This window comes from Cinclus cinclus, chromosome 5, assembly GCF_963662255.1.
Source record: "Cinclus cinclus chromosome 5, bCinCin1.1, whole genome shotgun sequence".
NCBI lineage: Eukaryota > Metazoa > Chordata > Aves > Passeriformes > Cinclidae > Cinclus > Cinclus cinclus.
In genome coordinates, this window is record NC_085050.1 from 35342852 (window position 1) to 35358357 (window position 15506).

The window sequence follows — 15506 nt, forward strand, 5'->3', positions numbered from 1 at the left end:
GTTTTGCCTAATCCTGGTGGCTTCTAAAATGTGCATGCGCCAAAATACCTTAAGTTGCATTAGAGACATCCTGGAAGTGGAGCTGCCAGGAACTGGCTCAGTGAGTTTCACATCTTTGTGTAGTTCATCTATGTGCAGTGTTGCTGTGCCTGTGCTGACTTCCAGGTTTCATCTTGAGAAGTGCGATCTGAAAATGCATCAGAGATGTAGAGTGCTAAGTTAATGGTTACAGCATATGCTTGGGATCAAGTCCCTTCTCACCTGCATTTCCTATATCCCTGAGTATATTCTAACAACTGATCTCTACATCGGGTTAAAATGGGGCCATTCTATCTCTGCTGCAATTGTTGAGTATAACTGAAAATGATAATAGATTAAGTAGAAAAGAGAGAGGAAGGGAAAAAGAAAGGAAAAGTAAAGAGAAACTGATGAGGAAGTCTAGTGTTTGCATGCATATCAAATAAGCTGTCACTAAATAAATTAATGAAATAAGAATCTGAAGGTTTGCTAATTGTGTGGGACTGTCACAGTTGCCTTTCTTGGAATTCTTCTCCTTTCACTTGAAATTCTTGTCTTTGCCCCAGATATGAAAATTGTACATCTTACAACAAAATTTCATGTTCTACAAAAGAGATATGGAGACAAGGTAATTTTGGACTTATAGCTTAATATGTGTAATTCCAGACACCTGAATGAATAAAACCCTCCAGTCTTGATATAGGAACAGTAACCACTTTGTATCATAATAAGGGTGTCCTTATTTTTATTTTTTAAAAAATCATATAAAATCTTGATTTGGAAGAGACCTTTAAAGGTGATGTAGTTCCAACCCTGCCACACCCAGCATCGCCAGGGACACTTCCCTTTAGATCAGATTGCATAAAACTATATCTAACCTGTCCTTCAACACTTCAAGGGATGGGACATCCACAGCTTTTCTGGGAAACCTCTTTGGAACAGATTGCATGTGACTCAGCACTCCTAAAGTAAAGAATTTCTTTCTTACGTCTAGTGTAAACCTACCCTCTGACAGTTTAAAGCCATTCTCCTTTGTTCATGACGACATGTCTTTGTAAAAAGCCCCTCTCCAATTGTCTTGTCAGCCCTTTTTAGGTACTGGAAGGCTGCTAAAAGCTGCCCCAGAGCCTTCTCCAGGCTGAAAAGCTGTCTCAGCCTGACTCCACCAGAGACAACTACTTCATCTTCATGGCTCTCCTCTGGGCTTCCTCCAACAAGTCCCTGTCCTTCTTATGCTGGGAGCCCCAGAGCTGGAAATGCAATATGAGAATATAAAAATAATTCTAAAGATTCAGCTGATACTCCCAGTTGCTGAGATTATGAGGTTGATGGTCCTTTTGAGTCTTCAAAGGGTGTTTCAATTTAGCACAAACACTTGTTTTCTGCTTTTTCTATAACGTTAGGATACATGGGACACCAAATTCAAGATCTTAGTGGGTAAACATTTTGTATATATAAATACAGCACTTACAATCTATTGGATTCTATGAATAAAAGGAGTCTTTTGCCTAAACAGCTTGAATATTAAATATTGCTGCAAATGAAGTGTGAAAGATGAAGATAAAGCACATAGCTGACATATTTCTATGCAAATATTATTTATTTTAAAATTTTATATATTTTTTTTTTTCTATTGAGCTATTTGAAAGAAAAAGTGCTAGCTCATAGTAGTAAATGGAAGATAATTTAGGAAGAATGTGCTGGAGGGAAAATGAAGCTTATATAATGAGTGAGACATCACAAAGGAAGCAGTGAAATTCTTTGTTCTGATATCTTCCATGTCTGAAGTTGTTTTATTTATATGTCACTAGGAAATTAGGTATTAATATAAATGCTTAAATTTTCCTATGAAATGTGATAAAGTAGCAAAGTTATATAGATTTTCAATTTTTCTGGTCTGCTGTCTCATCGTCTAGCTGGCTTGCTTTTTCTTTTTCTTTTTCTTTTTTTTTTTGTGTGTGCATTCCAGATCACTTTGGAATATATTTCCAGTATCCAGTATTAAATAGGACAGGGGAAAAAAAATCATGGAAGAAAATGGCTTAGGTAACAAACATAATAACTCATACTGAGCCTACAAAAGATGTAAACCAATATGAAAAAAAAGGAATATCTTACATGCCTATTTTATATTATTGCAACTACGTTTAATAGTTATCTGATGAAAGAGTTATTTGTTTACATATATTATTCTAGTATAATTCCTGACATCTGGGTTCATACCACTGTATATGATTTTTCATGGAATCATAGAATATCCTGAAGTGGAAGTGACCCACAGGGATCATCAGAATCCCACTCCTGGCCTGCACAGGACAGCCCCAAGAGTCACACCATGCACCAGAGAGCGTTGTTCAAACATTTCTTGAGCTCTGTCAGGCTGGTGATGTGACCACTTCCCTGGGGAGCCTGTTCCAGTGCCCAAACACCCTCTGGATGAAGAACCTTTCTTTCTAATATCCAACCTAAACCTCTCCCTGACAGAACTTCATGATGTTTCCTGAGGTCCCATCTGTAGTCACCGGAGGGAATAGATCAGTACCTGCCCATCCATTTCCCCTCATTAGGAAGCTGTAGAATGTGTTGAGCTCTGCCCTCAAAATTGCACTATTCAAGGTGAGGTGCATCAGTGCAGAACAAAACAGGACAAACCCCTCCCTTGACTGGCTGGAGATATTTTGCTTAATTCACCCCACGGAAGGGTTGGCCCTCCTGGCTGTCAGGGCACTACTGACTTATATCCAACTTTCTGTCAGCTAGGATGCCCAGGGCATTTTTCACAGTGCTGCTCTCCAGCCTCTTGTTCCCCAGTCTGTAGGTACAACTAGGGTTGCCCTGTCCCAGATGGTCAGAATTAATTTCTGCCTGACTAGAGTACTTCAGATGCAATGATCAAGTAAAACATTTGATCTACTAATATCTTAAATATACCTTCATTTTACTCTGTGTCCAAAGAATATGAAGCACCCTAAGTTAATTAAATTGAAAATGCTTAGTTTTCTAGTAAAAAAAAATAATTATTAAAATGGTGCAGAAGTTTTTATAAGAGTAGAATTACTTATTTAATGTGTTGAAGACAAATGTCTCATGGGTGAGAATTTCAATATATCTCAGCAATGTGTGCTTGCAGCCCAGAAAGCAAACTACATCCTGGAGTGCATCAAAAGAAGTCTGGCCAGCAAGTCAAGAAAGGTGAGTCTGGCCCTCCACTCTTCTGTCATGAGAGCCCATCTGAAATACTGTCCATCTCTGGGAACCCCAACACAAGAAAAATGTTGACCTTTTGGAACAAGTCCAGAGGAAGGCCAAAAAGTTGATCAGAGGGCTGGAGCTACTTTCCTATGAGGCAAGTCTGGGGTGGTACAACCTGATGATAAGGCTTTGGGGAGATCATATAGCAGCCTTCCAAAACCTGAAGGGTACAAGAAAGCTGGAGATGGACTTTTTATCAGGGCATGTAGTGTCAGAACTAGGAGGAATGGCTTTAAACTGGAAAAAAGCGGGTTTAGATTAAATATTAGGGAAAATTTTTTTACTCTGAGGGTGGTGAGGCACAGGAGCAGGTTGCCCAGAGAGGCTGAGGATGCCTCATCTCTGGAAGTGTTAAAGGCCAGGTTGGGTGGGGCTTTGAGTAACCTGATCCGGTGAAAGATGTCCCTGCCCATGGTAGAGGGCCTGGAACTGGATGATCTTTAGATGGTCCCTTCCAACCCAAGCCATTCTAGGATTCTATGATCTTAGCCTAACCCAGCAGGAACAGTATTAAATCAAATTAGTTATCAGTTTTCAGTCTACCTAACATTTAATTGTCTAAGTTGAATCATAGCTACATAGTATATGCTTGAATGGGATTGTGCCTCTTTTTTGGCTGCCAGTCTGTGTGGCCAAAAATTGTGAATTTCCAAGCCAGATGTGCAAAGGCAGCATTTCATATGAAGCTGCATAATAAAAAAATAATTGAGACTTACATGTATTTTTGGATACTTTCTTTAACTTTTGTTTGTTTTGGTAATGGTGATTGAAGATGGTTGTCCTCTCTCATTACATCTTATTTACATCTTTATAATCCTCAAATATTTTCAAACCATTTTGGGTTTGCACTATTAAATCATCTTTATGGTGTTTATAGTATGGTTTTGATATACAAAAATAAAATATAGAAATTTTGTGGTAATAAAGAAGACTAAATTGTTTTTACCCATTCAAAAACACTGGAATGAACATATTATATATGTATCTCCTTGTTTTTCTTTTGCTTATATGATATTGGTATTAGGAATTTCTCTATGTACAAAGGAAAGGGTTCAGTAATGTCTGTTGAAAAGTCATTCTTTTAAGCAAGCAAAAAACTAATAATGATAATAAAGAAGTTAATATATCATTGCTTTTCAGGAACTGATAAGCAAATTTCAATTTTAACTTCTTTACTGATAGATTTGTACAGCAGCTTTAGTATTAGAGCTTTAGCATTGCAGTGGTGTTTTGCATACTCTCCTCTTTTTTTATTGAGCAAAACTGAGAGAAAGGGGTTTCCTAGGAACTTAGTGCTTAGAACAGTGAGGGAAGCTTAGGGCTTTTCGGTGGGGGTTTCTTTTATTAATTTGAAATGAATTTTCTTGCCCTTGGTTATTGCAGCATAGCACTGCTTTTGTACTCAGTTCTGTGTGGCTGCTTGCCTGTGCTAACTGATAGGAGAAGCTAATGCAGAAAAACATACTTCCTGCCATGTCCATCCTTGCACTTTCCTAATTGATTTAATCTCTGCTCCATCAGAGCATCGAAGCCTCTAACCTCTTCCTTAACCCAGTCTATTAGTCTGATGAGAATCGTGCCATGAGGGGGCCTTGATTTGTCTGTTGTTATTGGCTTAAAAAAGCCAGCAGCCAAAAAACCTTAATCTTTGCTGCATTATGAAGCTGTGGACATAGACTTAAATCACTCTGAAGCAGGCTAATAGAGATATTGGTAAGTTATTTTGTTGTAAGAGTTTAGATAAAAATCTGTGGCTTAATGAAGTATTCTGGGTTGTTTTTTTTTTTTTTTAATTGTGTAACAAAAATGAGCAAAAAAGCATTTTGTTCCTGTTCATTTTTGGCTACACAAAAGCTATGCAAGGTCAAAGACAAGTCCATTAAATTTTTATTTAGCCTGTACAGCTGGGTATAGTAGAAACTGGTTTTCTACTCAAAAACTTTGCTCATACTGATTGTCCCCTGATTTATTCTTTATCTGTAATGATTTATTTTCTTCTTTTAATATTTGGTTTTCTGTTCTGCTTATTGTATAAGATCAAATTTAACTTTCTGTAAATGAATGTGCAGCACAGAATAGATAGATGATAGATAGATAGATAGATAGATAGATAGATAGATAGATAGATAGATGTTGACACCTAAATGGACATTGTTGCATGATGATTGAGAGATGTCATGCTAACTTTCATGTCTGAATTTTTTCCTATGAAGTTAGTTTTGATTCTTTTTTTTAACAGATAACCTGTTTTGTCTGTACTAATACAAAACTGCTTCATGAGACGGTGACACTGGTGGTTTGTAGTTACACAGAGGAAGAATCAAATACAGCTGTTTAAGCAGCTTTTTCTTTTCATACAGTCTTCTCTATTAAGAGTATTCTATGCCATACTTTTGCAACATGGCTGTACAATAATTTAAACTGCTAGTGGCTCCTTCTAGGTTTCAAACTGCTGTAGTTTTGTAGTCATGGCTATTAATTAATTTTCAAAATGTAAAAACTATTTACATTTTATTTAAGTTTCTTAAGCCGCATTTAGAGTGAGCATGCTCCTTTTGTTCTGCAGCAGAAACATATTTCTGGAGGATTTAGTTTAGTCTCACTTTCATAACATTATTTTTTTTTACCTAAGGTCTGCATTGTATTGAAATAACTCTCAGCTTGCTTTACCCATTTTATTTGGGACACCTAAAAATATTGATAGCATGAAAATCCTGAATAATCATGGTAGAGAATACAAAACACACTACACTTTAAAACTTGGATTTTTGGTGAATTTTTAAAGTTTCACTTGTGTATTTAATTCTATTTAATATAAACGTTGAATTTGTTTATCTTGGAAACAAAGTTGTGCTGAATCAAACTGTCCAACAGAAAGAGGTACTTTGTTTTCTAGGGATGCATATCTGCTGGGATGACATGATGTAGTTAGCGACTCCCCATGATTGGGGAGATTAGGGAGAACTTCTGAAGTCTCCACTGTACTCAGGTAGTGCGTACAGTCATCTGAGACTCTTGTACATCCTACTATGCATTCCTTCTACCTGGAGAGTCACATTCAGCCATAATTTTAAATGTGAAAGCTAAAGTAAACAGTCTAGGCGAGCAAGATTGGAAAAATCTGACAATCTTATTTTCATTTAGCAATTTGCATATACTAAAGAGGAATGCAGATTTCTGAGCCTTGAGGTGTCAGGAAGTGGCCTAACCAGACACTGTCATATGTCAGACCATGATAGCCTTGACTGTACCATGCTCTTCTGCATGCATCCAGCCATTGCTCCTCTACTCAGCAGGTGTATCAAGTCTTATGGCCACAGAAAAACAGAAGTGATCTTCCTACAAATAGGTTGGAGGAAATAATGTGATAATGAAGAAGAGTACACATATGCTGGATGTGAGGCAGAGGAGATTCAGAGGTACAAATTAAGGTTTATGAAAATGTTACTGTTCTTTCCCCATTAAGTTCTTTTTATTCACTGTCTTCCCCCTAGAAATATTCTAGGTAAAACAACATTGTGAAACATTTGGCGGTGAGCCTATCAGCATGGCTTTTTAATCACAATTATCAATCAGTGAATGTATGTATACTGTTGTTAGATATGTATTTCACTTCTGACTGGGAGACAGCTGGATATTCAGCCTGTTGATTGAACACTGGTGCTTTGCTTTCATATTAGTTGAGGTTAAGTACATGTAGTATTTATCTATGATACGCAGTGATGTACTTAACACTTTCAAATGCTTTATAATGCATTTGTAGGTATGTGACTTTGCCCTTATTAAAACATTTGGAACTAACACAAAGCTTCTCAGTGTGTGCATGCTAAATTTGTTGGTATTTGAAATGTCTGGCATGATGAATTATTGAATATATTTATATGGATTGACTTTTCAGGGCTTACTAGTAAAAACGGAATATTTTTTGCCTAAAAGTGGCTTCATGCTAGGAAGGTTTTGAAGGCATTCTGTATGCACAAAATACTTGTGATATAATCCACTTAAATCCTGTCTATTTCATTTGAACTGTAAAGTCAAGTACTAGGCAGGTCTTGTGCATTAGGATGTCTAGTATTCTATCTGCATTAGCATGTGATAAAGCTACTATTTTGCATATATTTCAGCTTCATATGGGCAGCAGCACATTCAAGACAAAACCAATTTGCATTTATATCTTATATTTTAAGAGCTACCTCTTCACATTCTCTTCATGTCAATAATCCTTAAAGTGATTCTTCTGAGAGCCAGGAAGATTACTTGTCTCTGCAAGTACAAGTACACCTGGTGCTGTACAACTCCATCTTGGCTATTTTCCATGCTTGGACAGCTCTTTTAGAAACATTTGAAAGCATTTTTAAGCAGTATTTTTGCTACTCTGGGTGCCACTTTTTAAGACTACTGTACTTGCCGGAAGTTTTTTGATAGAATCAGCTTTAATATGGTTCTATGATTTTATAAATATTTTATTAACAAATAGCAGTTGTATCCTGGTTGAATAGTGTGGCAGTGGTAACTGAGTGACTAGAATGAAGCATATTGTAAAGTCTCTGCCCCTGGCTTTAATTATCTGTATGTGGAAAACATAGGTATAAATATATTGCAAGGAAGATAAAAGTCTACATTTGACTTTCCAGATAAGAGCTGTACGTTGCAGTAAGAAATTCAGCTGTGGTTTCTACACCATACTAGGACATTAGATGTTACAGTGTGTGTAATTCTTATCTAAACGTGAAAACACCAAATTTAAACTAGTAGTTTAAATAGTAGTACTCCTCTAATCTAGAGGTACTGCTAAGATGTCCATTTTAAAGCTTTTCAGAGTGAAATGCATGAGCAAGAAAAAGTAATTTAATTCTTCAGCCTTGAAGGAAACTCTGTCTGGAGTATAACAGAAGATAATTTATTCATAGACAGTCCTTTACTATTTTTTTAAACCTTATTCTTGTAATATTTCCATCATCTCTACCCGAGTAAGCAATAAACAAATTAAACTAAGGCATTGCAGAAATATTTTTCACATCTGTCTTTTTTTGGAACCCATCCAAATTGGTTAAGTTTTCTGAACTGTGTTAATTAGTCCAAATAATTCAATTTTTTCCCCATCTGGATTTACCTTCTTGGTATTCCTAACCAGCCAAGTCACTGATTTGAATGCCAAATACCATGATAAATACCTAGTTTGTATGAACTACATGAAAAAGTCATGACAATTTTCTCACTTCTTTTGTATGTCAACTTGCACAATATGCTGTCCAGTAAAAGAAAATTTTAAAAATAAAATAAAAATAAAATAATAAATAAAATAAACAATTTGTGTAGTATTACTTAACTAAATATTTGGCCATGGATAGTAAAAATACCTTTAGAAAATAAAAAGAGTATATTCGCACTTTAGGTAAATAGACAGAAATGTACCAAGTTATAATCAACGATGCCCAGATTTACAATTCTGCTCTTTGACTGTCATATAACCTTACATTTTTTTTAATCCTTTGAAACAAACACTTAAGTTTACTTCTTGCTACTCTAAAGTTTAGTTCTTAAATTATTTTAAGTTTGAATTTTGTAAGGGAGATTATTCAGTGCTTTTTTGAAACTGAAATATCCCCTCTTGAGTGAGAAACTTTGTTTTATAAGTATGTAAATTGTTCCTAAAATGCACAATAGTAGATTGTTCGGAATTTTAGTACTTGTAAGGGTATCAGAAGTCATCGCTGTCTGTGTCTCTCTGAGGACTGCAGGAGTGAAGAGTTTCCCACTGTAAGGTCAGATTTATGACCACCTGAGGAACCTGAATGTATCTGTCTCTAGGATCTGATATGATGCATCCCAGAGCCCTGAGAGAATTGGCTGATACATCTGCCAAGCCACTCTTAATGTTGTTTGAAAAGTCATGGCAGGCAGGTGAAGTCACAGGTGACTGGAAAAGAGGAAACATACTCACTCTACAAAGGGTAGAAAGGGGGACCCTGGGAACTACTGAGCTGTTAGCCTCACCTCTGTGCCTGGGAAGATGATGGAACAGATCCTCCTAGAAACTATGCTAAGGCACATGGAGTACAGGGAATCTGCTGCTGGGTTGGGACAAGCCCTGGTGTCAAGACAGACTGAGGGATGAACAGATGGACAGCAGCCCTGCCCAGAAGGACTTGGGGAATGCTGATGGGTGAGAGGTTGGACATGACCTGGCAATGTGCACTCGCAGCCCAGAAAGCCAAACGTGTCCTGGGCTGCATCCAGAGCAGTGTGGGCAGCAGGGCCAGGGAGGGGATTCTGCCCCTCTGCTCTGCTCTGCTCTGCTGAGACCCCAGCTGGAACCCTGCACCCAGCTCTGGGGGTCCAGCACAGGAAGGATACTCCCTGTTGGAGGGAATCCAGAGGAGGTCACCAAGATACTTAAGAGAGATGGAACACCTCTCCTGTGAGGAAAGGCTGAAAGAACTGAGTTTGTTGAGGTTGGAGAAGTTTTAGAGGTGACCGAATTGTGACCTTCCAGTTCCTGAACGGAGCCTACAGGAAAGCCAGAAAGGGACTTTTTACAACTGCATGTAGTGACAGTAGAAGAGTGGATGGATTCAAACTGGGAGAGAGTAGGTTTATGTTAGATGTTTGTAAGAAATTCTTCACTGTGATGGTAGTGAGACACTGAAACAGATTGCCCAGAGTAGCTGTGGATGCTCTATCCCTGGAAGTGTTGAAGGCCAAGATGGATGGGGCTTTGACCAATCCGTTCTAGTGGAAGATGTCACTGCTAATGGCAGAGGGTTAACTCAATTTTATTTAAGATGATCTTCCAACCCAGGCCATTGTATAAAGTCTTATATCACTAAACCATCATCTTCTAAATTACGGAAAAACAAAAAAAAAAGATCATTGCTAGATAACACACCAGGAGCCTAAGGCTGTGAGAATTGCCTAATGAAGGCTGCATTTTCAACTCATGTGGAACTATTTCTTTCTGAACTAAAATGTGATCATTACTGAAAAATAAACTTTTGCCAGAATTTAGCAGACTAGATCATATCTAACATTCAATAAAGGAGTTTACTGAAGAATATTGAGAGTTAGATCTCCTTGTGACCACTGAGATCCCCATTTGCTGGGAGGATCCTACTTGTTCCACATCCTCAAAGGGAGTTCATTTGTTTCTAAGGAAAACCACATTTATTAACATTCTCCAAAACACTCCTATGAGGTATGCCACAGCTGCCTGTTATAAAGATTTCACCTTTTGGGTAAAGAGGGAAATTTATGTATATGGTCAACAAAAAGTGGCACAACTGAATTAGTTCTATACCTATGTTTATTTCAGTAGAAGTTCTGTGTTTTTTTGCAGTAGAAAAGTCCCATAGGAAATGATGAATTAATTTTCTTTCTGTGTTTTTTTTTGGGTTTTTTTCTCACATATTTAGACCACGGATCTGAAAATCTTTTTAAAGCACCTAAATCAGTGAACATTTTAAGTGGAAAGGTTACTGTACTATACTGTTTAAATAGAATTAACTTTTTGTCCTAGTTAATTATTTACTTTAGTCTAGTTATTTTAGTTAAGAACTGTACCTTAATTTAGTCTGAAAATATCAGCTGGATTGTTGTATGTTATGCTGGCATGTTCAGAGATGTTTTTTTTTTTCCCCTCAATAAAACATGCTGTTGGAAGTCTGTTTTTTTTAAAGAGAGTTATATAAATATGGGTTAAAAGGACCACTTTTTGTTCCCAGTGGTGTACACACTTAACAGCATGTTTAATTCATCCCCTGAAGAACATGACAGTTCACTTTTAAGATTTATTTCAGCTTTTGCACTGAGAAACAGGGGTTTGAAATGTTGATAAGTATCATTGCACAAGATACGTGCGTATTCTTTTCAGCCTTATGACAGTTGGTGAATGTGCATTAAGAGATCATCTTCCTGTCCCCCACAGGAGATCACCTCCACACAACATATGCAGCATTTATCTGCCAAAATTCAGAATTCTCTTGAATCAAGCTTTTCAAAAAATTCTTCCATCTGGAGCTCTTAGTGTTTTCCAGAGATTCTAGAAACTTACCAACAGAAAAATCAGAACATTTCAGAAGCTATAGTTAAGATTAAATATTTTTTATAAGAAAAGCATTGTGAAACAAGCAGCACATAATTTTGAAGACCTGTGTGTATATTTCTGTGTTTTATGATAACAAAATGCTCTTAACATGCATGTAAAATGCATATATTCCATGTATAACCAAAAAGAAATAAACTGGAGCTTAATAATAATAGTAGTAGTAATAATAATAATAATAATAATAATAATAATAATAATAATAATCTTCCTTCCATTTGTTGATAGGTTCATACACAGCACTAGTGTCACAAAAATGGCATACCTTCCCTGGGAGATTGTGATGTTCTCACTACATCATTAATTTGATAAAAATACTGATTGCAAGTTTGTAGTATTGGCAAGTGAAAAAAGCAATGCTGCTTTTAGATCAGAGAACTTGAAAAAGAGAAGCAAAAATGGAGTGACAAAAATAGATGGAAATTGCAAAGCCTTTATTCTTCTCACACACTCTCTTTGGTTTATATACACAGGATCTAACTCCCTAGTTAGGCAGGGCAAAGAAGGATAGAAGTGATATTGTGAATACTAAACAGTCTCTTCAGTACAGCTTTTTGGCTGGGAAAATGTGAACCTATTTCTGCTAGCTTTGCAAAAGTATTCTTTCAGTTATGGTGGTCAGAACAAAGAAAATTATTACTGAAGAATAAGGAAGGGAAAAGGATTAGTAGGTCTGCTTCCTAGACTTTGACTATTTAGTTGAAGAATGACAATTGCAGACTATGGTAGTGGTCATCATTCAAGGCTGGATGGGTGCAACTTGTTTTAATTGAAATTATAAGGTAATTTTAAAGTTCCATCATATCAGATGATTTCATTTAGCCAAAGGCTCATGTTATAGACTACTTGTTTCCTAACAGATTTTGACAATCTGATTTTATGAAATGGTTGTCTTGGTAACCCATTCACTTTGCTTCCATCTATGAAAAAGCAAATGAGAAAACAGTTATCTGGCTTGAATTGTTTCTCAAATCTTTCATCACTCATTTGTTTTTATTTCTGTGTTAGATAACATACAAACTGGAACCCAAAGTAATACAAATATGTAATATTTAACCTTGAATAATGTTGTCTGTATAGCTCACAGGCAAATAGATATACTATCCTCAATTATTTGGTATATAATTCACAGGGGGGTTAATTATAAGCTCTTCAAGGCAGTGACCTCATTTTTGGAGACATCTGTAAAGTGCCAAGCATAATAAGGCTACTGTCTGAATAATAACACAACAACTCTGCAAAAAATAATTTGTGAAATAACAAGTAAATTCCCATTTGTTCATTATACATATATATATATATATATATATATAACTATATATACAACTATATATATAACTATATATATAACTTTATATATAACTATATGTACATATAACTATAACTATATATATATATATATATATATACTTGCTTACCTAAAGGCTATTTTCTTTTCAAAATACATTTGCACAAATTGATTTTTTTATATCATGTTTTCAACTTATGTGGTATGGTTGAATCTGTAGTATGACTGAGCATTTATTTTCATAAGGTACAGTATTTGGGAGATTTAAATGCCATAGGAAAATTTGATTGCAAAAAAATATTAATGACAGAAAAGTTATTGAAAATTACCAGAAAATAAACAGTTGTGAATTAACTGAAATTGTATGAAATTAGGGCATTTAATCTCAGGGTTAGCAGCCTTATTGTATTCAGCCTAGAAGGAATACTCAGACCACATATAGTCACACAGGAATTTTCAAATTTAGGAAAGCAAATTTGAAATGCATTGAGAAATTTAGTTAGTATGTGAAAAATTAGTAAGAAAATGCTGCCAAAATGGAACAGAGCTGAACAGTCTTAAAAACACACTGGTTAAGGCATGACTGATCACATCTCCAAGTGAACAGAAAGAAAGAAACAGGAAAAAAGCCATGTGCTTTCATGATACAGTTAAAGATGTAAGGCTGAGAAAAAAACATAGCTCCCAAAAGAAAAGGAAAGCAATGAAGCAATTTGTCAGCACTAGTTAAACTGGAAAGGAAGAAAATAAGAAAAGCATAAGTGGAAAATTAATTTTAATAAAAAAGTTAGAGAATTTATGAAAAGCTTGTGGGAGAGTGTAATGAGATAAAGAAAAAAATAGAACCGATATTAGGGAAGGTAGGTAAAAGGAATGACTTTGTGTGGGGTTTTTTTTTGTTGTTGTTGTTGGGTTTTTGTTTGTTTGTTTTTAAGAAGAAGAACTAAGTCCCAAATCATAAAGTTTACATCAGTCAAAATTTTTAATTATATTTTTCTTTTAGAAATTTTAGCAAAAGTAAGCCTTAATTTTCCTCTTTCTCTATTTTCTCCACTAATTCTCACAGGAATGCTAGTTCATAAGATTATATTAAAAAAAGAAAAAGATACTTTTACATGTGAGACAAAAGAGTTGCTTTCTTGTTTTTATTGTGTCAGAGAACAGATTTCATTTTCTACTGCTTGTTTCCTGAGATGCTGTTAGGCAAGTGATTATAAAAGTTTGATGCCATGCAAGAGTTCAGGATCAGCTTTTCTTGGGTCACGTGTTATACCTTAGCTTCATTTTGTTTGTGGATTTTGTTAGTTTGTTTTTGGTTTGTCATGTATGTGAGGAATTTTCATGATTTCTCTTGATATGCAAGCATCCACTTTTCAGCTCCAAATCACTGGAAACCAGTAGAAACTGAAAAGGGGAATGTGCTGTAGAAATACAATTTGCACAAAGTTAGTATTTTCATTGTTGATGGTTTTGCAATTAGTTCATAATATTCTACCTCTCGATTTGAATATGATATGCAGACTTCCAGAAGACTTAGCATGTGTTCTCTGATAGCTGTAGTCACCCTGTGTGGTTTGACTCCAGACAGTGGATTGTGGGTTCCTTACTGCTTCCCTTCCTGCATTCTGTTCCTATAGCTCTTGTGGTGAAGATCTACAATATTTATGGAGTTCCAGAGAGCCCCAAACTTCACACAAGTCACTTTTGCTTCTCCTGACCCCTACTGTATGAGCTTTTATCTGGCCTGTGCAGCTCTCGTGAGGTCCCACTTTATTACCTGCTTGATAAAATGTTGGGGATATAGTTAAGGGCTCCCAAAGCCTTAAAAATGATAAACTTTCCATGATCTTTTTGTGACGAATTCCTTGCTATTATCCCTTCTCAGAAATAATATTTTACTTGAACTAATAATATTTTACTTGATGAAAAATGCAGGTATACACAACTATTTATAACAGTTAAATCAGGCAGTAGGATTGCAAATTATTATAGATGCTTAGGTAAAGAATGGTAACAAAATATGCTTTTAGTTTAATGTAGCTGTATTATAATAAAGTTTTCCTCTTTTTTCTTCATCTGACTTTGTTTCCTTCTTGACCAAATGATAGTGATAATTTCATCATTTTTTCATGCCTTTACATTCATGTTTAGATTTCATTGTGTCTCTATTCTTTCAGGTCTTCTCAGGTTTAATCTTTTTTTCCTGAAATTTCTTCATTTGTTTCATACAGTGGAAGAAAATTGTCATTTGCCATGACAGTGAGCTTGAACGACCTTCCCCAAATTCTTCCTGTGGTGAAAAGCATCCACATTTGGGGAAAGTCTTACTGCCAGTAGCATTATCATAGTAGGGAATTTTCCAAGTCCCTCATATGTATTTTTCTGTGCTGTTTACCTTCCCTGTTTTGGTATGTCCCCACAAAGCACCAGCCGTCTTTAGATTGCTGTGGGCACACAAGTCATGTGTGAATGTTGTGCATAGCTGGCTGGGAGCCCAAAATCACTGGTCTGTGGACTTGCTGAATAGGAGAAAATCCTGGTGCCTGTGCACATGGCTGTACATTATGTTGTGTGGTAGGTAAGATTTTGGCTTTAGGCACAGATGGATAATATGAACACATAACTTTTTATGCTAATATTAATAAAATAATAATTGCAAAATGTGGGACATGTAATACAAGATGACATGTGGTGGATTATATATATTAATATTCATTTGGAAAGATCATTGGTACTCAGTGAGACATCCTGCTGATGGTCTTTACACCACTGCCTCATGTATATGTTACCTCTTCCCTCAATGGACCAAATTTTTCAGTGTCACAGAACCTTATCTTCATGGTCAGC

The 15506-nt window shown here is 36.0% G+C and overlaps 1 protein-coding gene across 1 annotated transcript in view; it reads left to right on the forward strand.

The window, feature by feature from the left end:
* Positions 1 to 15506, forward strand: part of GPM6A (glycoprotein M6A) — a 112532-nt gene that overhangs the window by 27551 nt on the left and 69475 nt on the right. The window contains exon 2 of the mRNA XM_062493610.1: positions 1370 to 1395. Coding sequence (XP_062349594.1) covers positions 1370 to 1395 — 26 coding nt within the window. The remainder of the gene's footprint in view (positions 1 to 1369; positions 1396 to 15506) is intronic.